The 24,305-nt window shown below is 38.2% G+C and overlaps 1 protein-coding gene across 2 annotated transcripts in view; it reads right to left on the minus strand.

The window, feature by feature from the left end:
• Positions 1 to 2,025: 2,025 nt before the first annotated feature.
• Gabrb2 (gamma-aminobutyric acid type A receptor subunit beta2) overlaps positions 2,026 to 24,305 on the minus strand; it is a 210,653-nt gene continuing 188,373 nt past the window's right edge. For both annotated transcript variants that reach the window (XM_075941301.1, XM_075941302.1), the window contains exon 10: positions 2,026 to 8,112. In XM_075941301.1, coding sequence (XP_075797416.1) covers positions 7,765 to 8,112 — 348 coding nt within the window. In that variant the 3' untranslated portion in view covers positions 2,026 to 7,764. The remainder of the gene's footprint in view (positions 8,113 to 24,305) is intronic.

A 24,305-nucleotide genomic window follows, 5' to 3' on the forward strand; every position in this document is an offset into this window, starting at 1 on the left:
CTCAAATTTTGTTTCATGTTGCTATTCCCATTTTCAGAGCAGGCAACAACATCCAACTTTCTGGATGTCTGTTTCTGGGCATTTTAAATTCTCATAACAAATCCATCTTCTTACTTCTCATATCACTTTATGCCCTGGACCTGACCACAGACTTACTAGGTTCCAACTAGGAACAAAGTAATGAGTCTTACTTCTTAAATGAAGCAGTGCAGACAATGCCAATTTTTTCTTGAGATAGTTAATTCTGATTCCTTCTTTGGCTGTGGTCACAGGCCTCTCTTGCTTTAGCAGCATGCCCATGGCAGGGCTCTGAACCTGGCATTCTAAGTGTCATTGTGCCATCTGCTTTGTGTTGTATAATTTCCCTAGGTAATCGTCAGTAAGTAAAGTTTAAGTTTTTTCTTGACAGGTAACCTTTTGCTCTTCTCCTGGATCTTTGAAAAACTGTCACATTTTACTCTAAAGGATACCTTTATTTGCCTTAATACTTCTGAAACAGAATAGAGTATGTCTGTGCTTACCACAGCAGTTTTAATGCTGCCCATTAAAGTCTCTGATCTCTCTCTCTCTCTCTCTCTCTCTCTCTCACACACACACACACACACACACATGAGGACTCTAGTGCAATTGTGTTTCGTGTGCTTAGTTGTTTAATTTGTAATACAGACAATGAAAAGCAGAGGTCTCATACATCCTATAAAATATCTTTTCCCGTAACATTTATTCTATGACTTCTTTAAATAAATCATCGACTTTATTGGAAGTTTGTGTGCTGGAAAGATAGTTCCTTCAGACTAATACTTTCCATGAAAATAATATTTGGAATTTTAAAATAACTAAGAGTGAGGGACACTGGCTTTGTCCCTGTAGTGTACACTGGACCTAATGGTTTCAGCTGTGTGCAATGGTCAGGGACCATACATGTTGACCTCTCCTTTTCTTGTGTCAGGCAAACTGTGGAAAGGCTTGAAAAGAGACAAAATGAGTGAAGACCAGACAAAACTGTTTAGCCTTTTTTACTGATTGTTTTAGTTATGATTTCTATTGCTGAAACAAAACACCATGACCAAAAAAAAAAAAGTTGGGGAAAAGAGGTTCATTTGGCTTCCAAACAAACACTTCCAAATCATAGTCTATAATTGGTGGAAGTCAGAACAGGAACTCAAGCAGAGCCAGAACCTGGAGACAGGAGCTGATGCAAAGGCCTTGGAGGGAAGTTGCTTACTAGCTTACTTTCCATCGCTTGTTCAGCCATTTTTCTTATAGCAGCCAAAACCACCAGCTCAGGAATGACACTATCTACCATGTGCCGGATCCTCAGCTGAAGCTCTTCTCTCTGATGACTCTTGCTTGTGTCAAGTTAACACACAACCAGCCAGTACACAATCAAGTAGAAATCATTTATAAATATTTGGGAGTGAGTTCAGGAGGCTCTGCTAAACATTAGCCAAGATATTCATTTTGCTGAACATAAGTTCCTTTTACTGTTAAAATTATAGTAAGGATTCAGGGATCCTTTTCATCTAGTTATTGGTCTTCATTTACATGTTGAAGGTTAAATAAATGAAAGTCTTATGCACATCATGTTTTCATGTAGAAAGTCCACCCAGTTCTTAATTAGCTATCTCTACCATATAGTATTGAGAGCTAAACTAAGGGAACATAGTAATTTCTGAGACATTTTAGAAGTGGAAAAAACCATTCATGAAATATATGCTGTTTGTTCAAAGGTGATAATAAGTAAAAACAGTAGCATATATCATTCACACACCATTCACTGCACCTTGTTCTATGTGAAGAGATCTGTAGTTTCATCTTCCCACCTACATTAAGAGGAAGGTAAATTTATGCCTCAAGTTTACAATTAAGTATGTACATAATTATTGCTTAGTAGGCATCATGTAAGTACTCAGGATGAAGTCTGTAGACAGTTAGTTCCAAGCTTTTAAACTCCCATGCTACTCACAAAATTAGAAGCATATAAGCCCCAAACACAGACATTCATGAACAATAAAACCACACAGAGAACTTTTAATTTTTATTTATATTTCTTAGGTCAAGAATTACACATTAGCCAACATTATTATATATTTACATGCTGAAACTGGCTGCGATAAGTTGAAATTCATGAAAATAATTCTTATGTGCTATTCATTGATAATCTTCTTTTTGATTTTTACTACTGCATGTATCCCAGAGATTTTTAGAAGTCCTGTTTTGAGAAAGACGTGAAAACGGATGCAATGTATCCTGCTAGTGCTTTGCCTCTTCTAGCTGTTGGGGAGAGAGCATGGTGTGTGTGTGTTCAGAAAGGCTACAAGGTCATTGTAAGGCTGATAATCACTACATTGTGAAGAAACTAGAACATCACGCCTTAGAAAAGGACAGTCCAGAACTACGCAGGAACAATTCCGTAACAGAACTATTTAAACACCCATGCAGAGAAAAATGGGCAAGTGGCACACAGTTTAAATTATAGGCAACTTTGTTCGAGTGAACTGTGTCTAAAATAAATGTGGCTGGACTCTTAATCACTGAACCAAAATACAAAGCAAGAAAGAATACAAGTTGACGGAAATGTTGACCTGATTCAAATGGCGCAATGAAGAGGTGTGGCCTCAGATGTAAGGTGGAGTAACAGGGAATGGCACTTTGCTTTAGAACTCAAAGCAAAGTTTTGTTTTTCATCGTTTTGGATGTTTATCACAAAAAGGATGTCTTAAATCAAATTAAAAATCGATGTCAAAATCTTGCACATATCTAGGGAAATGTTCTCAATGAATTCCCAAAAGCTAAAGCTATTCAAGGGTACAGATGTTTCCCAACTTAAAAATAACAAACACACACACAAACAACAATTTGCTCAGGGCAGCATCTGATTTTACCCTCTATTGACTCCTTACAATTTTTTTAAAAACCATCTTCCTACTGCGTTTGAAAAAATTATTTAAACTTTGGTGTAAAGCAGTGTCTTTTTCCCCCCATTTCCTATTTTTTCCTTTCCTTTTGAAAAATAATTCTGGAGTCTTTGGTTGAAAGGAATAATACTATCTAAAGACAGAATGCTACTATCTAAGAAAGCAAACAAAACAAAATCTCTTCTAGCATGCATTGTATGTAAAAAGATGTCTGGAGCGGGCATGATAAACCTTTTTGTTATCTGCAGTACTGCTACAAACCTCTAGTTTTGGGGAAAAGCCATAGTCTGCAATCTTTGGCTTCTTCTACTCTAGCTTAGAAAAACTATTAAGTTAACCCTAACCACTTTTCTTTTTTTCAAGTTGCCATTTCCAAAGCATCTCTTTGTTGTTACTATGACACCAAAACAATGCTACGTTTCCCACTGAGAGTGAGAAAATAGGAGTGAAAAGAAGGAAGTGGAAGACAGTGATGTGTGTGTGTGTGTGTGTGTGTGTGTGTGTGTGTGTATGTGTCTGTGCATACTCCTACCTGTATGTGAGAGACAGCAATGGAAATCCTTCTGTCTGGGATTCCCAAATCATTTATGCAAAAGGGTGTTTAAATTACTCTGCTAGGGCACTCCAGTAAACATACTTAGTAAAAAATAGATAAAATTAAGACAACAACGCTAAACAATTCTTTTCATCTATTGACTATTAATTTACAGCATCTTTAATTATGTACATATTGTAACACATCAGTGTAAGCCATAAACAGAATTAGTACATTGCCTTACCATAAAATACAAATTAGAAGTTAAAAATATTTAAGAAATCTGTTTAAATATTTACACACGCTCAGTGAAAGTTATGTTTGCTTACATAACAGACTCTGTACACTTAGCAAAATGGCATGAACGCTACAATGTTAATTTTCCCTAACCAACGTGGTGAGGGTTGGTTTCAGCTTTTCTTTTTTTTTCTCCTCCCAAGAGGATTTATTTTTCCATTTTCTTATTTTTTTTATTTTAAATCACCAATGGACAATGCTATCTATGTCCTTAGAAAGAGAGCAAATGGACATTTGACAAGCAATGCAGAAACTATTTAACATCTGCTACTCTGAGGTACAGTAGTATTGTAGTGTCAAACTGTGCAATGTTCTTAGGAACTGTAGGCATTGATCTGCTGAGAGAGATATTCAGTACCCTGTATTACTTATTTCAGGATGGTGACTGTTGTTTGCCAAATTAAAAAACAAAACAAAACAAAGACTCATATACAGGCTCAATGAAGGGAGCAACTCATTAGCTTATTCCTTTTGTTTCTGACATATGAATGCATACATATGCATGTGTGTTTACACGAATCTCTATATACACATGTAGATATGCTATAAGACCGCCTATGTCAATGCTTTCAGTTTGTGTTTTTAAACATGAAGTTAGCCAGAAGACTGAAACACAGCGACCTACAGAAAATGAAAGTGGTCATAGTTGTCAATTTTAAGCAGGTCTTACTTCAAAAACCACTGTGGTTAATTACTTCATTGGATATCCCACTGCATGGCCGTGAAGTGTTGTGCTTTTGTATGCTTACAGATCATATCTGTATGTGGTCCTAATGCTAGAATGTAGAGTCTTTTGGTTTAAAAAATCATTATTATTATCGTTGTTGTTATTATTTTACTTAGCACTGCTTTTGTGGAAATGAAGAGACTGAAGGATTCGATGACTCTGCTTGAGTCCTATCCCCTGTTGTTAAACTGCAGTAGAAAGAATTGTAACATTCCTATGCAAACACATGGGTATGTCGCATGAGATTTCAGTTCAGAAGTGCATTTCATACCTACAAGCAGTCATGTACAATAAATATATATATATATACAGATTGAGATCAGAGATTTTGTTTAGACTGTGCAGTTGAAAGTCGAAATTTGCCCATTAATTTCTCAGAGATGAAAAAACACCTTAATTGCTGGCTATCTGGTTACTGTATAATCAAAAGAAAAAGCTATACATATGTATAAACTGATTGCAATACCATGTTAAGATTGCCAAAACACACCTTGGTGGTCCTTTAGTTTAATTACTGGGTAACAAACTAATTGGTTTTCCCAGATTCATCAGACCTAGCACCCTTTCCTGCATTCTAATTCAACTAAAAACATAAAAAACAAATTCTACATGGACCACTATTCCTGGACAGGATGAGTCAGTGTTTTCTTCCTACATGGTTATTGAATGCCAACATATGGCTTCACTCTAGGACATTGGTTCCAAGGTCTTATCTTCTTTCCGCATTAGTGCAGAAATGTGTTTCCCGGTCGTATGCACGTGAGGCCCCTGCTGTGAGGCTGCTTCCCCCCATTTTGATCTAAATAGATTGCTCGACTTCCCTGGACATCTAAGATTTTGTTATAACCACAAATGACAATATCAAGGATTTTTTATGGCTTTTATGGAAATCGCAAATGGGAGCCTAGACTTAGGCTCTGAATTGTCTCTAGAAAAATCTCCTCAGAATGGCGTGTCACAGGTGTGCCCCTGAGTTGATTGTTATGCTTCTTTCATGTTATTTCTTATTCGAGCATCACCCCTTGGTAACAAGGGATAGGCACTTTTATCACTGTGATCCCCAGAAATGATTGCGTAGAAGAAAGTGTGTAGAAGCTTGAAGAAGAATCGTCACTCTGAGAATGTGCATAGATCCTCCATTAGATCTGTGATCCCATAACTCTAAAGTGTTCAAGTACTTAATCAAACTACAGGCACCAGACTTCCCAACACTGATAGAAACCAAACCATCCCAAACCAAACCAGTCAAACCAAACCAAACCAAACCAAACCAAATCAAATACTCTACCATGCCAACTTTGTGAAACTTTAGAAAATGAGTGTAAATCTTTTTTTTTTTTGCTTTTTATTTCTCTCTCTAATTGTTGGAATGAAAGTGCAAAATAATGCTTATTACCCCAAGTTTCTGAGTCACAAGAGGAAGTAAGTGGATCCTTTACCTGCAGGGTGATACTAGACTTAACTCCTATGTACTTACTAGGTACCTTACTCTGAAGACAGATTTTTTTGATTGTTTTAAAAATAGAAGCAGCAGTCATCCTCTGAGGAAAAGGTCAATCTGAGCCAAACTCATAAAAAAAAACCTTAATATTCTAAGTTTTCAATATTTTCTGTAGGTGAAAGTCAAATATGAGACCTCTCCATTGACAAAATATAAATATATTAGCCTATTCTCTTTTCTGTCTGATATATGAATGGGTATACCCAATTTAGAAAGATGAAAAATGGCATAATTGGAAAGATAGAACAAGAACTACACCATCCTACCCATCCTGGTTGTCAGTTATCTACACTTCTGCAGCAACAACCGAGAGCTCAACACTCACCATGGCTTTGTTCTAATCCGGTTGTCCCCTAGTTCTGGCTTGCTTAAGTAGATTGTAATATATACAATGTAAGCACCCTTTAAATTATCAAACCCAAGTGACACACAGATTTCATCTGTGCATACACATGCCTTGGAAAATATAAAGATAGACTTCATGGCCCATGAGAAAACCCAACCGTGCAGTCTCTACAATGCCTGTGGTCTCTGTCTTTTAAGTGTAAAAAGAGAATTTGAAAAGCAAGAAAAGCTAACGATGCTGATCAATAATTTAGAGTAAATAACAAATTCTCTTTTTAAACTACTGTCTTTGATTCAGAAATAAACTGATAGGGAGATGATGTAGGGGCAGCTGACCCTGAGAAAAATGATCTGGTCATCTATGCTCTGTGTTTGATTATTAGAAGAATTCTCAGTTTAGCCCATCAAGATATTTTTAATTCTCTTCACTTTTCTGCTTGACTTTTATTCTCTTCACCTTTCTATTTGATAGCTACCTCTTGGTGAGATAAATGATTTAAAATGTCTTCCTTATGTATGCTAAGCTTATGCTCACGAGGTCGGCAAACCAATTCTTCTCACGCTACTCTTTGCTGCTCAGCACTGTGCGCAGACCAGATGCCATGTGGCCCTGACAAGGGTTGCGCTCACTTGTTTTGCTTTCTCTTGAACTACAGTCATTTCTGGATTTTTAACCCTGCTTTGTGCTGTTAACTCATCTTTGAACCAGCTAGGAAATAGCTTGTTGGCAAAAGGTACATTTTGGCTGCTGTGCACAGGCTGCTCAGAAGTCTTCCTCTCAGTGCTAAATTGAAAGACATCTCAGATGGTTCTTTCTAGGCCATGAAACAGCAGACAAATTGACTTTCTAAGTCTCTTCTTTAAAGCTTTGCCACACCTCCCTACTTTGAATATGCTCAAAATATGTGTTTGTCCATTAGACCCTTGACAATCACCTCTCCATGACACATCATCTGGCACAGACCTCACTGACCATATTGAAGTAACTAACATGCTTCCATTATTGCGGGATAATATTTCATAAGCACAGTGCGATCCCAACAGCGTGCTGATCTTAGGAACAAAGATGGAGTGTAAAATGACCACGTCTTAGAGAACTGACTGCCAATGCTATTGAGCTTTCTAACATCTTCTAGAATCTACATAATACCCTTCTAAGTAGGCTGTGTGCTAAACTGATAAAGTGGACTACTTCACGCTCGATCTCTGCAGCATGTATAAAAGTCACTTGCATTGAAACTGGAAAACCACAAGGACCTTAGTGTATTCATTACTTAGTAGAAGCAACCCAAATGGTATGAAATGGACCACGGGATAGGCCAGCAACTAAGGTATTTTAAGATCACTTTTGTCCTGGGTTGATGTGTTTTCCAAGTCCTACATCAGGCTGTACAACTGTTTGAGGAGTAATCTAGTCCTTGCTTCCCACGGAGGTTGTAGTTTAGTTCACGTAATAAAGCCAATAGACAATGTTGAAGAAGGAAAACACCACCGGGAAGAAAATGCGGGACCACCGATCTATGGCATTTACATCAGTCAAGTCAGGGATGGTGATTTTCAGTTGAGAGGCACGTCTCCTCAGGCGACTCTTCTTTTGTGCCACGTGTCGTTCCAAAGCATTGCGCCCAAAACTATGCCTAGGCAACCCGGCTTTCCGATACTGGATGCTGGAGGCATCATAGGCAAGCATTGTGCTCCTGGGGTCTCCAAGTCCCATTACTCCTTCTGATGTGGCCATCTCATTTTTTATCTCGAGAGTGCTAAGTAAGATGTTCTCATGTGGGTCCATCTGTAAGGAGGAAGGATCAGAAAAGGTATATCTGAAACCATAAGCCTTTGTTGATGCTTGCACTACAAGGAACTATTACAGGTACTTTAAAGAAGCATCTCTCACAGTGACAAAGAGCTAGTTTTGCTATTGCAATACTTGACTTTTAATTGCAGCTCTGCAGCTATGAGCTATTTGAGTCTCAGGTTTTCCATTTATTAGATGGTATAGATTCAACCCCAGAGGATTCTTATAATGTAATTTTTATATCAGATTAGCTAGCACAGTTTCATAATTTCTACTTACCTCATGCAGAGAAATAGAATATAAGAGATATTCCTTTACATAATTTATAATATTGATATGAACAGATGCAGAATCAACCTTATTATGTATTGTATAATGATAGGGAATTAACTGCAGGATTATACTCATGTCTTTATGTAACTTGTATATTTGCTGAGTTTATATATTTTTAGAATCAATGTATACCAATAGTTATTATTTATTTTTTCTTCCATCTTGGTAGTGTTGTGGAACAGCACCTGAAACTTTCATCATCATAGGTAAGTGTCCTATCTCTGAGCTACATGTCCATCACCATTTTTTATATTATTAAATAAGAAAATGTAAGTTCAATTTTCTGTCCATCGAGAAGTAGAACATTTTTGTATGGTCTACAAGAATCCAACACTTTCACTGAGGAATTGATCACACAGTGCCTCACTACTTTATTTCATTGACCTTTATAGATTGAGAACAAGCAAACAAGTAAGCAAGAAAATAAGCAAGAAAGGAGCCATGCCAATCTTTCCTTGCTCTTGACCATGGATATGATGGTCAAGTTCCTGTCTTGAGTTCCCTCAAGTGATAACTGTAATTTGGAATTGTAACTGAAATAACACCTTTCTCACAAAAGTTTCTTTGAGTCAGGATATTTTATCACAGCAACAGAAATGACAATAGGCCACCATGTTTAGAGCACCAGTAGCGTCCTCTTCAAGACAAGAAAAATAGGGCCTAGAGGCCAAGGCCAAGGCCAAAGCAGACATTGTCAGTGGCACAGTGGCAGAGAGTAGGGGCGAATGGCCTGGCATGTCGTTCCTACTGATTTGTCAGTTTCATTGAAATGCCGATTACAGTAAATATACTTATTTTGTTCATATTTGTCCTTCTTTCTGATAATCGTCTTGAGGGCACATACAAAGAGGTCTTGGTATTTCACTGTCATATCTTCAAGCATCCTGCATTGTTCTCTGTACAAAGCAGATGCTTAATAAAGAGCAGTTGAATGAAATTAATGTTGTGATACTATGGAACCTGATTAACATCTTTATGAGTCATTAGTAAGTTGGAGTCAATTATTTCACACCATGCTAAGGATCAGAACATCACAGGAGCACCTCTGCAATCCCTCTTTGCCCAAGGTATCTTTCTGTCGGTACACAGGTCTCTTTATAAAACAGAAAAAGCTAGAATTCCATGGCACCCGGTGTCACTTCCAGGACCAATTCTTCACTCTCACACAGAGAAGAGGACTTGGCAACTAACAGCTTGAAATTAGGTTTAAGCATTTTATTTACAGAACCCTTTTAGCTATCCCAGAAGCCACATAGAGCTGGCGCTAATCCCAGCTGGAAAATAGTGAAGACGTGGCAGAGGAGGAATTAGCTTTAAATCTGTTCCACTTTTCCCTGCTGAAGCATGGTAGCAGTCTACCTCGGTAAGCCACAATCTGGAGGCTTGCACAATTCTCAGTAGGAAGGATTGGATAAGAATGCTTGCAATCAAATGTCTTACTACTAAAGGTAAGGGCTGGGGTAGACTCGTGTTAACTCAGTGCCTTCAGATGAGAAGAGAAAGCATCTGTGCTCTGGCTGCCTATCTTGTCCAGTCTCCTCATTCTAGTTTCTGCCTGGCCATGCAGCAGGTGTATCTCTATCCTCCGTTTCTGTATCCCTGGTGCAAACGTCCTTGACCACGTGGCTTCCTGATGTTGTGGTAGGCTGAATAATGGTCGTATGACTTTTTAGGAGTCAGTGGACATGTTTTGAGTCTTCAGATGGACAGAATAGAATAAATATACTCAATCAATGCCAGTAGATTTATACCTAGAAGCAGGTGTCCCTGAGTCTGCAGAGTCTGTCGGCATATTTAAAGTGTAAGAGGCATTCCTGGCTTATAAAGTAGCTAGCACAGACAAGGAGTCTGTGCTCTGATGTTACCATGCCTTTGTATGGTGCCATGTCTGATGCTAAGACAAGCTGTCCTCAACCCTTCATCATTCCCTTTCTTCTGCTTTTCCTTTCCTTCTTCCCTACTTAACTCTCTTCCTTTCTGCCTCTCTCAGTCTCTCTACACTTCTATCTCATTGTTTCCTTAAGGAAACATGCGTTGGGTTTTACATTATCCCAGACTCAAAGAATACTAAGATATGATTCATCTCTTTCAATGGTCTCAAGAAATCCATAGGAAAGGCAGAGCAGGAAAGGAATTAGAGACATTTTTATGTCATAAGAGCTCCTTATAATTCAAATTACAAGTGAGGTTATCCAGGTGAGGAGTATGATCTTCACATGTAAATCAGTGTTGAGTTTTAGTATTTGGACTGGAATCAAAAAGAGCCCAAGACTTGCAATATTGGAGGCCCTGTCTGTTAAATTGGTGGCACTGTGTTTCCTTGTATATATTGGTCTTTCTCACTCAAAGGGAATAAACCTTGAAAGGAACCAACTCATGGGGTTACAGCTGAATGTAACAGGAGAGACTGACATGCTCTTTTACATGTGTTTTAAATGGTAAAGGGATAAAACCTAAGACACATTACCTCTTAAGTTTATTTTAATTCTCCATTGTGTGCATAGAAGCAAAATTATCAATAAATATTTTCTTAGAAAAAAAAAAGAAAAATCACTTTTACTTATGAATTCTAAATTCAGTAATGATTATATGTTGTTTCATGTGGAGATGTCTGTTGTTATAAGACAATGTTTGCTATGAAGCTTTTAGAGAAAGATTCATAAGGTACTTTAGAATAGGCATTATTCTCATTTGAGATGGAAGGGAACAGAAGACCAGGAAAAATGAAGAGAGTTACTTCAAGTGTTACTATTCATAGGTCATATAAGAGTATATCATTGCTGGGTTATGGGTGCAAATGCATTACATCAATGCTACTTTAAACCTGTCTTAAATCTACCAGGGAAACCTGACTCAGGTGGTGTGGGAGCGGATAAGTGGCTATGTCTTTGGTTCCCAAGCTCAAGTGTGCACCACAACCCCCAAGAGACCTTATTAAAACACATCTTTGGCTTCCACTCTTATGATGCCTGACTCAGCAAATTTGGAATGCATTTCAATAATCTGCATGTCTAATAAGTTCCTAGTTGACACCGGGCTTCTGGTCTAGGGTCTATACTTAGAAAAATGAGTCCTTTGGACAGCAGCTGAAGGACACAATGTGACTTCAAATAAAGAAGCAGCAGGGCTCAGAAAAAATGTTGAAAAGGGAAGGTTTTGGCCAGAGGCCATCACCGAGCTGAAGAGTAGCTGTCACAGAAAACATGTGCAGCTTCCATTTATGCAGCAGTCCCAAGAAATAAGCATCCTATCACAAGCTTCACGCAATTATCATTTCTCTGGAACTTGACAGAAACTATGAGAGAAAGGGAGAGATCTTCAATCTTCCGATCTTAAATACGAGAAGCTAAAAAAAAAAATGGCTAGAGATAGGCCTACGTGTGTCCCTAGGAAGTACACATAGTTGGTACACAATCTGGCCCAAGATCTGCTTCAATTTACTCAAATCTAAGTGCTGAGTTTTGTCACAAAATGCCTTCTCTGCATGCTGCACTTAGGTGACAATTTTTAGAAAATTCAAAGGTACAGACATTTTCACGTGGATTTGGCTAATTTTAAACATAAATTTCTCTTTTTTTATTTTTCACTCTAATCTTTTCTGATTGACTCTCTTCACCAGAGCAATGAACAGACAGGAAACACTGCTTATCTAATCAGTTTTGTACTAAGAACATAAATAAGATATCATTTCCTTTAACTAATCATAAGAGCTGCGCAGCAATCTCCATTGCCTTGGAAAACATACCAACATTGGTATGAAATCATTCTCTCCTGGTATTTCTACTTGATCTAATAGCCATGGGTACTTTGTTGGTAGCAGGTGAAACAAGATGGAGGGAAGCAAAAACAAAGGGAAAGGGAGGAGAAGGAAAGGGATGGGAGAGTGACCCTGCACACTTGCAGACTGGCTGTCCTTGCAGGGAGCCTTGTCGCTGGTTTTGCATGGTCCTCTTATTTCCGACTCAAGTTATTCACCCTTCTGTTTTGAAAAGCACACTTGGTTTGGAGACGCTTTATGAAATCACCGTTATCATTCGAATCTGTTGCTTGCCATTCAACCCCATTTCCCATACATTAAGATGCACCTGGAGTTGCAATTTTCAATTAAGAACCAAGTGCTGGATTTTGAGAGACAGACAAGGATTCCTGCAAGGAACCTCTGGGAATGAAGACAGCTTGCATATCATTGATTTGGCAGTCCTTCTGTCTGCAGAGACAGTGCTGCTGAGGCACCTTATCTTACAGAGTGACCTGGGATTGCTGGCACTGTCACCAGCAAATTAACCCAGGACACTTGCAATACAGCCTTGTTTTGCTTTCTTGTTGTCACAATGCCAACTTTTTTTTTCTGGGAAAGGAAACTGGGCTGGCTAAAGAATTTGATTTTTGGCAGTTTTTTAAAAAATAATATACTAAACTCTAAAAAGTGTGCCTTAGTTTTATAAAATAATCAGTCTGCTCCAAGTTTGGCTGTAGATTCTCTGTTTCTATCCTTTCTATGCCTGACTTAGTACCTACAGGGATGCCCTATGTCTAAGGTCATAACAGAAAGACAAATCACATCACTCACTGGCAGACTAGCTTACCTGAGAAGGGGAAACAGGGATATTTTAAAACTCAGTTCCCACTGACATTATCCACCAAATGAGAAATTGCGAATAAAATAAAAACTAGTTCTAACTTTGCAGTTTCCCATCACTGTGACTTGCATCAGTAGGAGATCTTGTTTTATCTTTCACAAAATGGCACTGTGGCTTCTGAGACTTGAAATGCTAAGGCAACAAACCATCAAGCACCTGGGAGATCCAAATCTGTCATTCTGGAGGGGGAACTCCTCTCAAAATACTGAGCATGTCTTCAGTATTTTGCGAAGTAAAGGAACATTCAACAAGCAGAATATGTGATGGAGATTCTAGGAGTGCAAGAAAAGGCCAACACTGTTGACTCTTCAAGTCAGTGAACCAAAGTGCGCGGGGAAACAGCAAGCCAAGTAAAAGAATACTTCCAAATATCCAGGTAACTTTCATTTCATTCCTTCCCTTCCCTTCTTTACCTTCTTCTCCTTTCTCTGCCTATCTTTTACTTTCTTTCTTTATTTTTTTAAATTAACTGACACACAAGTACTTTGCAAACAGCATATGTCTTATCCATAAAGGCTAGATGGGATAGGGGAAATAGTGAACCCAAGGTTCAATATTTTTTTTCCTCTTTTCAAACCAGTATATCTTCAATATAGAAAAAGTGAAAATGTCTCTGTGTTGGTCATTATGGATCCCTAATGCTGTCTAAAATTTTGCCAAAATTATGTGCTTAAACAAAAGAAATGAACAAACAAACAAACAAAAAACTACAATGTGCTAAATTAAATTTCTAACAGAGTTATATAAGTCTGGAAGCTTCATCTAAGCCAGGCTGTGGAAACCTATGACATGGAACCAGCCAAGTGCTGAGAGATAAATCCTGCACGACCTTACTCACTTGTGGACTCAACGACACTCTGACACCACCATTAACAAAGATGCTGCTTTTTCACAAAAACCAGGATAAATATAAGATCTGCTTTCTTTTTATTCAGTTGTCCAGTACTACTATCATCTGGAACCACCATTTGCATCAGAAACAAGTTCATGATTGCTTCAGGCATAATAATATGCTTAAAACCTTTTCTCATTCTTAAAAGTAATTAGTAGAGAATGTACTGTACTAATTATTTTCAGTATAGAGTAAAAAAGTAGTATGAAGTAGATTTCAGCATCTTTGAAACATGACAAATATTGTAGTTTTGATAATTCTTATTTTTTTAGTTGAACATGGATGTATATCATGAAATTTCTTCAGGAAACTTATTTTGTGTTAAAGCATCATCAAGTATGGAAAAGGGTCAGTCACCTGTGTGATCCTAATGTCATCATTAGATGAAAAATTTATGTTTCCCTCACAAAAGATACCATCAAGCCAGCAAACTCATCAAATGAGCTGGAGGATGGGTTGTTTTGAAGTATAAGGATCTTTTCTGAAAAAATGGAAGCAGAATCAGGATCAGAAAGAGAAGACTAAGTTTCTTCTCTTCAAAGTTCCTTGGTGATGAATCTCATAATACTTTCAATTAATGCAGGTTCAGTATTAAGAAACCCTTGATAGGCATGACCTCTATTGAATTGACACCCTTACCCTTTAGATCCTTCTCCCAGAGTCCCTGCCTTTTGCAAAATTACAAGCATTGACAAGAACACTGGCCTAAGCAATGACAGCTGATTCCAGTTCTGACTTCCTCTCCTCCTCCTCCTCCTTCCCATGTCCTCCCGCTCCTCCTCCCCTTCTCCTCCCATTTCTCCTCCTCTTCCTTTTTCTAATTCTGTCTTGCTTTCTCCTCCTCCTCCCTTTCCTTCTTCTTTACACTGCTTCCTCCTTTATATTGTTCTTCAACACTATGATTTATTCTTGGCCTCAGGACTCCCTGTCTTCTCCTGGGGCTTCCTAAAATAATAGAAAGGTGTCATTATGCCCAACCCTTTAGTGCATTTTAGCCAGAAAGTCTAGATGGACTAGGGAAGCCTTTGTCGGCTCTGTCCACTGGGTTCAAACCTGTTTGGTAAGCTCCCCAAATCTCTGCAACCTTTGAGAGAGGAGATGTAGAAGGTGTGTGGCTTGATACTATGGATCCACTATGGTGACTGCTACAGCAGGTACCAATGAACATTCAGAATAAAATTAGTTGAATCTCTGGCAGTGTTATACTAAATCTGGGTGATGGGGGTTATCAAACAAATTGGAAGCAGGTATAATGGAGCATATGGAAAAGTTTGTCCTGGAGTGAATTAGACTAAAAGATAGCCTACCTTAGCTACATCTAAATAAAAAGTTCTCAGCATGTGGTCAAAATTATAGCCAAGTGTTTGGAGTGCAGCGAATGACACAAAGTTCTTATTAGATTTAATTCATACAAAGTTCTTTTATAGCTGCATTTAATTTATAATTAGCAACTAACTTTTTCCATCTAATGTATGAAATGATATCAGGAGTTAGATACAGGAACTTTAAGGCAAGACATTTCCTGATATCTAGCATTTCTTTTCCTCATTGTGTAGGGCATTGCAGAAGCCAGTTCTGTAGGGTCCCTCCCCACTAGTAATTCTTAGGTAGTATTCCTGATTTTTGCTAGCTTATGGATTTTTTCAAATCTTTCATTCTCACAGAAACTAACTGATATCTTTTGAAGCATGCTGTCATGCTCTACATAGAGAATGAAATATTAGTTACAGATAGTTGAGTTGTGTTTCTATAGACTATTTGGATTAAGATAGAAGGGTAAGTGTTAAAGTTGGAAGAGAAGAGAACACATTCAGACTTCTATATTCCAGATTATTAAAGCACAGTCAAAGTGTACTAGGAACATTTTTTTTTTTGCAGGTTGATCAAATCCTTTCTTGGTACCTCTTGTTGATTTAGTAAAGCATATATTAAATTTGAATGCAAGATGTACAATGGGGAAAACCAATAGGAATCAGTTTGACATTTTCTGGAGGAAGGAAAATTGAAAGTATACATATTAACCACCATAATTTTGTGCATTCACAAGCGGTTTCAATTATCACATACTCTCACGGGGTAGGGAATGGAGTCTACTTTGTAATAAACTTTCCTAGGTTCAAAATATTTCTCTCTGGGTATAGTTATGTTGCTCCTGGTTGGTTTTAAATTTCTAAACTCAACAGCTCTTTCTGCTTCCAAGCCTGCCAAGTAGCTGGAACTATAGATATAAAGCATTGCATCATTTAAAGACCTGATTTGGGCAAGTTTCCAGGAAGTGGATGTGAGAATTTAATACATCCAATCAAAATAACTCACAGAAGAATGAGAAAAAAGCATCTCCCAGTTCAGTTTTCATTTGTTGCGCTGATACAACCCCTAAGTTAGGATCAGTGAATTGATCTAATCTTTCCATTAACTGGTTCATCTACTCTAAAGCATCATGGATGGCAAATTTCTAAAGATTTTTACCTATGCTATATAGCTTGTAACTCACAACTTTCCAATTGAAATTACACTTGCTTTTGCTTCATTCCCAAGGCTAGGGATATTGTAATTAATGGTTTTTAGTATGCAGAAGTACAAAGGCAAAAATTACAAGCTACACTGCAAAAGGGGGTGTGTTCTTTCCTGGGATGCACACATCATGTCAAGTAAGGTCCATCAGTATGAGAGATAAACAGTGTCTCCAGCCAAGCTCCCGTTCCTCTCATAGTCTTCTGTCTACAAAGATGAGTAACAAGTTCATTAGGTCAAATGTCAAGTTTATCTAAAGGTCATAGTTAACTTCAACGTTGTGGTTTAAATCAAACCAAGTCAAAATCTACCTAGTTATCATGGTAACCCACGTCTAGCTTTTATCCAAAAGCAGAGTCTAGAGTTTGGTTCCTGTTGCCATCAGTCATGGCAGCAATATTTTATTCTCTCTTGTACTTTTAAATTTTATTATTTATTTATTATTTGTGTGTGTGTGTGTGTGTATTCAGAAGACAACTTATAGGTGTTGACTCCTAAGCTTACATCAAACAAGATTGGCAAAAGGCTGAGCTGCACCAACATTCCAGCCTGCACCAGGAAGGATCTCATGAAGCCTCACTACTAGCTGAGGATCTATTAGCAAGAACTACAAGGCTGCTGAGAGAAGGAGCTGTCACTTTCCTTCACTGGTGTAGCTACTGCTAAGATCCCCCTGTTCCAGTAAGTAACCCCAGACGCATGCTCATACAAGCATTCCTAATCAGGTTGTTAGGAGAAAGAGGAGGTTCAAGAGAAATGGGAGTGGTAAGAGAGAGTAGTAGGGGTAAATAAAGTCAAAATATATTATGCGCGTGCATGTAATTATTAAATAATAAATGAACATATTAAAAAAACAAAGTTCAAGTTCATTAGGGCTGAAACAGGACTACTATGTTTAAGAGTATGATCACTTGATGCTCAGACTAAAATAAGGCTGTGTAAAGGCAGGCTCATCACACTATAATCCTAGGTTTATTTAACTTCTCTGAGGTTACTCAATTGTCCAAGAAGATAATATCAACCTATTCGATTAAATGAGGTGACTCAAATCCCTTCAAATACTATGAGCTCAATGATGACAAAACCTTATTACACAGAAGTCAGGAGTTGCACTCGTGTTAATCAAAAAAAGGGTTTTTTTTTGTTTTATTATTTTTTTTCTGGTAAAACAGATCCCAGTGGCAAACATCCTGTGGAGTTGTAGAGGGAGAAGTATGCCAGTACCACTTCCCCTACTTCTTGCAAAACAAATGCATCCACCCAGGTGTGCTTCTCCTTGCTGTAGCCCTCTGTCCAGGAGCTTCTTCTAGGTACGAAGCTGTGGGAATCTAGTTTAAATATGCTAGGAGGTGTCTAAAACCCTCAGTGTTCAAGGGAAGCCCAAAGACTGTCAATCATTTATCTTTCTGGTGCTTAATTTGGGGACCTTGTTTGCTTCTTCATCCTTACAATGGCAAGGAAGAACTGGAAACATTTCATCTCATTATCTTCCAACAGGATTCGTCTAAGTTTTGGAAGTCCCAGCCTGTACCCATCAACAAAATTGAATTTTCATGCTAGTTCTTATTCCATTTATATATGGGAAATAAATATCCCTTCCTGCAAATGAAATGCATCAATAAAGATAGCGTTTATTATGAAGATAATGTTAACATGGAATTCACATTCTGCCTCAAGCTCTTTGTATAGTCATATTTAAAATTTAAATAGAGACAAAAACACATATGTAGTGAACTAAATATGCAGATTTAAGCTATGAAGCCAGCTTTGAATTCTCACTCACCTACCAATTTGCTGTATGATTTTGGTTTACTTCCACAGCTCCACGGAACCTCAGTTTCCTCATGGTTAAAATACAGGAATGAAAAGAAGGTGACAGAACGTAAAAGCCACAAAAGCAGAAGTAGGACTGTTGGGGGTGTCAGGGCACCATCAGATGGGAGTAGAGGAGGAGAAAGGAGGTGAAGAAGGAGTACCAACAAGACCAAAGCATCCATGAGAGCATCATACTGATGATTTGGATGCCAATTTCAGGGGAACTAATACAGTATAAAATTAATGAGTTATTCTCATGTTATTTTAGGTTTGATTGATAGTATTTACGATTCTCCAAAGGCCCACATGTTGAAGGCATAGAATCAAGCCTATGGTCCTATTGGGAGGTAATGGAATGGTTAGGAAATGGGTGTACTAGGTTAAAGGTCATTGTGGGCATGCTCATGAAGGGGATATTGATGCCTTAGTGTCTTTGAAAAAAAAAGAAAGAAAAGAAAAACCTATTCTTAATTTCAAAAATCTTGACTATGCCAAGTTGCTTTTAGTATGATGTGACTATGAATATGCTCCCCCTACAGGCAATGGAGCAATGAGTTGTGGAGTAAACCTCTAAAACTGTAAGACAAATAAACCTTTGTCCTTACAAATGTATTTGTCTCAGATTATATTTTACAGCAATTGAAAGCTAACTAATTCAGTAGGTCCAGCAGCATGTCTGGTATGTGGTTAGGCAATAACCCCATTGGTCAAATAACAAAAGTCCCCAGTTCTAAGGTGCTGATAACTTGCAACGTCTACAATCCACAAATTTACAGACTTACTTAGGCAGAAAACACTATTTTTTAAAATATTTTCTTGCTAGAGTTTTAGCTTCTAGATGAATCTACACTTTCGCTGTGATAGACTAGCAGTGGCTTCCTATCCCAAGTGTGAGCCTGATGACTTTAAGTCAGACTCATAACTCCTCCTCTTCCCTTTGGCATTGATTGGTGCTGCAATGGAAAAGATAAAATATCCTAAAACAAGGAGGTCTGCTTCCGAGTAGGCTCTGGCACACAAAGGAAATGCCCATGTCTCCATTTGAGCAAGAAAGAGGAAACAGGAAATATTTTTGCTAATATGGATATACTCTATCAGAATAAGGGGTTCTAAGCAAGCTTTGGAGTATAGCCTGGCTTGGTCCTTCCCACTCTCGAGTTTTTCGACATTAAGCAATAGTAGAAAATCAGAAGAATCTCATTATAATAATTAGTCATCCCTTCAGATAAAATTTGGCCTAAGGTTTTAGAGGAGTGTGTGTGTGTGTGTGTGTGTGTGTGTGTGTGTGTGTGTGTGTGTGTGTTTGAGGCAAATTCTTACTCTGTAGCTCAGGTTGCCCTGGAATTCAGGATGTAGCCTGGACTAGTCTCAAACTTCCACCTATTCTTCTGCTTCAGCTTCCTGAGCACCGAGATTGTACCCCACGTAGCTAAATGTAGTAATCTTTTGAGGAAAGTTTTATGATATCTTGCAACATTTTAAATAAAATTTCTCTGAATTTATTTAAGTCCCCTGAGTTCTTCAACGTGCTTTCAGATCTTTCGACTTGTTCTTCTCTACCATATCAGAGCAAACTTGAATGGTCAGGTGTGCACCTGTTAATCTCACAAACAAGAAAACTGAAGAGCAGGGAAATTCTTTAGTGAAAGTCACAGAGTTTTTCCAGAGACTCGGTTACGTTGAGTACCCTGCCTTTATGAATCCAAATTAGATTCTGTGACTGGTTCTGACAATTATAGAAGCGAGAGGAAAGTTATTTTAAAACAGCTTCACATGCAATCTGTGATTAAAATGTGCAACTCAGAGAGAGAGAGAGAGAAAAAAAAACTAGGCATGGATTCCAGCTTTATATAGTCCTAGCCCAATAACTTACTGGCTTGTATGTGATCTTGAATATAGCATTGGAATCTTCTCTATGTTACAGCTTCTGTATGTTACATGAGAGAATTTTCTGAGGTGATGTCTATCCTTAAGTTCACGATAGGCAATGCTAATGGACCAGCCAGTCCCAGACTCAATTGCAGCATCCTCAGTGTAGATCTCAAGGCAGCAGCCATGAGTCATCCCAAGTTGGTACTCAAGGAGTCCTTATTTGCATTCCCTCAGCTGGATCTTTGCTATTGCACGTGAACCATAGCTCAGGTGCTGTGGCATCACTGGAAAGTGTGAGGAGATTACAGAATCTGAAATCTTGACTTTGACACTACAGACTAAGAGTTTGCACCCTCCCAGAGTCCTGAGGTTACATGTATGCCTAATAAAGGTTGAGAACAACTGTAATAAATCATATAGCCCTGACCGAGTCCTTTGCCATTCTAGAAGTCAGTGATATCTGATTTAAAAGGAAAAATAAGGCTTTAGAAGTGCACATGCGTGCAATGTTTCTCACTCAAGCGTCTGGATTAATCACAAGTAAGGCTCCACGGAACCCCTCCGGGAGAGCGCTGGAGATGCAGAGGGAGATATAAACTCCGCAGCAGCCAAAGATTTCTTACTCAGCTGTGGCCTGATGGCTTCTGTGCATTTGGCCAATTACACGGTGCATTACCCTAGTGAGCGCTTGTCAACCGCACCCCCTACTCTGCCTCCTCAACTCTCTCCTTAAGAGAACTGTTGTTAATCTGACACAGCCTTGTCCAACAGCCCTGCGCCCCATTCCAACAGCCAATTTCCCCTAGCTTGGAGGGTTGAAGATGATGGCAGACAGCACATGTTGCTAAACTCTGGACCACAGAGGCTACATGTTGAGCAAGGAAATAAAAGAAAGACATAGAAATTTGAAAGATGTGGCAGAACACTGTGTTCAGTTGCTGCCCTGATACTTTATAAAAAAAGAAATTTTTTGTGGTCATGTTTCTTCATTGGAGATTTTGTTAAAATTTATCTTCTCTGGCAGTCAGAAATTCTGAACTAATAATAAGCTAGAAATAGAGCTATGGGTTATTTAGAATATTGGTGACTCAATTGTTGTGGCTTAAAGATGACTCTATATGTCCTGTGTTTTGGGGTAGTGAATAATAGGAGGTATTTCAAGCAGGTGTCTTCATTAACTTCTCACTTTCCACAACCTTAGCAAGTATTAGCTTTTTAGAGATACCAATATTTTAGACTTGAATAATTTGCTCATTGCTACAGCATGGTCCAAGCTGGGGATTGAATGATTTCTATTCCACCAAAATGCTGTCCTGTGTATTCACACCTCTCAGAGGCACTTTCATTGTTATAAAGACATGGAGGTGCCCTGATGATCAAATTATTATGCACTTTGTCTCTTGGGATAGAAGACAGTAGTGTAAGGGGGCATGTTATACCAGAGCATTAGCCTTTGTTATCTAACTGTTGTGTGACATTGGACTAATCACTTCTCGTTATAAGTTAGTTTCTTTGTTTATAATGAGAAGATCTGTCAAATGTCCCCTAAGAGTGAAACACTATTCTTTTATATTTTGTACATTCAACCAAGTAGATGGAAGAGTGACTTTTTCACATTTTTTAATTTTCTTTTTAGAATTAAAGTTTACATTTTACTCTGTTTTTTCCCTGGGCATGCATCTCCCTCCTATGAAACTGAGGAGCACATATTATCTGTGAAATGAATGAACTGGTGTACAGTTCATTCTGAGTATTGATACTACTAGAATCATCTTACAGCAGCTACAGCAAGACCCAGAAGTCCCAGTGATGTGATATCACTGAATTTAGAAGTGAATGTTATAAAACAGAAAGTATTCTTAACTCTGTCCTGTTCTAAGTACTCAAAGCTACAATTACCATTTGCAACTGCAAGCTGCTTTTTCAAGAACTTTCTGCCTGCTTTTTGATATAATCCTTAAGACCACCTTTGCATGGCAGGGCTGAAAGTCCCACTGTGCAAAGAGGATTTGGAAGACCACTGATCTTCCATTCCAAGCATGCACTGCTAAAAACTGAGTTTTGGGGCTTAAGCTACAGGCTGTTTCCACTCCAAGGTGAAGCTGGATTCATCAAGCTAGAACTCTCTGTACCCTTAAACTATTATTATAGAGATTGCTATTCTCTAGGAGTAATCCTTTGGTAAATATTTCGTGAACTGTCATCACATTCATGATGTTCTTTCCCAATCTGTATTCCTGTGAGAAGTTCCATGCTACCCTGCCAAAGGCAATTAGAAGAAGAACAAAGTGTAGCCGAGAGACTGTCACAGGGACAGAACTCATGTGCTTGGTTCCAGTAGGCCAACATTCTCAAATAATTCCTGGGCTTTAAAAATAGTCTATCTGAGTGCAGAACTGTGATGACTAGAGATTATGAAGGTGTGAGGTATAGGGGGCGAGAGCAGGAAGTTAGATAATGGCTAACAAACATAGACAGAAGGAGGAAGTACAAATAGCCCACACGACAGAGATGTGACAGTTCATGACCACCTTGTGCACTGTAGAAAGAACTAGAAGAAAAGAACCATTATTTAATGGCTAGGAATTAAATAATGAAAAAGGTATTTAAACATTAATTATCCCAATTTAAGCAGAGCGTACTGTATTATTATATTGTGCTCTATGAATGTGACCGATAACAATAATATTCCTTGAAGTAGTGCTCATACGTGGGTACTTGATATTACAGTGTGCTCTCAAAGCGGCAGCTGAGACTGGCTGCCTTCCTCCTCTCCTGACTCAGAGGTTCTACCCCCAACTCCTCTTCAAGGAACCTTATCACAAGTACCCCCTGATTCAGGGGAGGAAGCCTGCTGGAGCTCGTCCAGCTTCCAGAAATATCTGTAGTTAGGGCTGGTAGAAGTGAGGAAAATAGAAAGCTTGTTTATTGTCGAGGGAGATTTCAAAAATCATGTCAGGGTCCATTTTTGTTGTTTCCCTAGGTACCCGTTGCCAAAATTAAATAAGCGTCAAGCACTCTTGCAAATCTTGTTGCAGCAGAGGCCATACCAATCCTGAATTTTCTTAGAAACACGAAAAAGAACTTGTTGGAGGTGTTGCATTCTTTTCTTGTTTTGAAATAATTCAATATTAATAGTAAGGTGCTTAATAAAAATTTGATGCCAGCTCTTGTCTCCCAGAACTGCTCATGGAACACATACTTTCTCTTCTTTCTTGTTCAATAAACATTTCGTAAGCCTTACAGAGTTTTCTCAGGAAGAAAATTGTTTCCTGATGATAAAAACTTTACCTCATTTTCTAGAATCTGAGAGTCTATCAGTATAAAATAAAAATTGTAAAATAGTTTGTCTATGGATAAGTACAGGCATAAGGAAGAATGGGAAAGTAAATGTTCATATTTTATGCATTCCACCCTAAGTCAGGAGTTGATCATTTGTTTTAAAATTGAACACTATTGTACAATGCTAATCTACTTTTTTGTGGAGATATGATTTTCAGTTTATTAAGCTATTTTTTATTTGTAGCCAGGAATAAAGACTGAAGTTTTACAAACAGTCTTTTTGGTGTCTACAGGGGGAGAAAATTTTCACTGTTTCAATTTTTATTCATATTATCCTTGTACCTCAAGATAAATTACATCTTAAAGTTAGTCTGGGTCATCTCTGGATACATCTATCTAAGGATTTTTCCATCCCATTGATATTCATTGTTGAAGTAAATCTATATATCTATAGTTTACTTTATAGAATTTTGATAGGGGTTTGACATTATTGATTTGTGGTGAATTACTAGATCATTTGTAAGTTTTCCTTCCTGCTATGTCCTGCAAGAATTTTAGCACAGCTAAAGATAACTACATTTTAATGCTCAGAAGGATTTAGTGTAGAAACTGTCTGGGATAGATATTCTTTTTTAAGTCAGGGGTTACCCTTTTTATAGTGATCCTATTAGGTTTAGTTGATGTAAATGTAACATTCTTTCCACACTCATTTCTAGCCTGTAGAAAGATCACTCCCCAGATCTGCTCCCCAGCCTCCCTTATTCTTTCTCCCCACGGTGTGTGTGTGTGTGTGTGTGTGTGTGTGTGTGTGTGTGTGTGTGTGTGAATCAGTATATGTG

This window comes from Microtus pennsylvanicus, chromosome 11 (genome assembly GCF_037038515.1).
Source record: "Microtus pennsylvanicus isolate mMicPen1 chromosome 11, mMicPen1.hap1, whole genome shotgun sequence".
Taxonomy (NCBI): Eukaryota; Metazoa; Chordata; class Mammalia; order Rodentia; family Cricetidae; genus Microtus; species Microtus pennsylvanicus.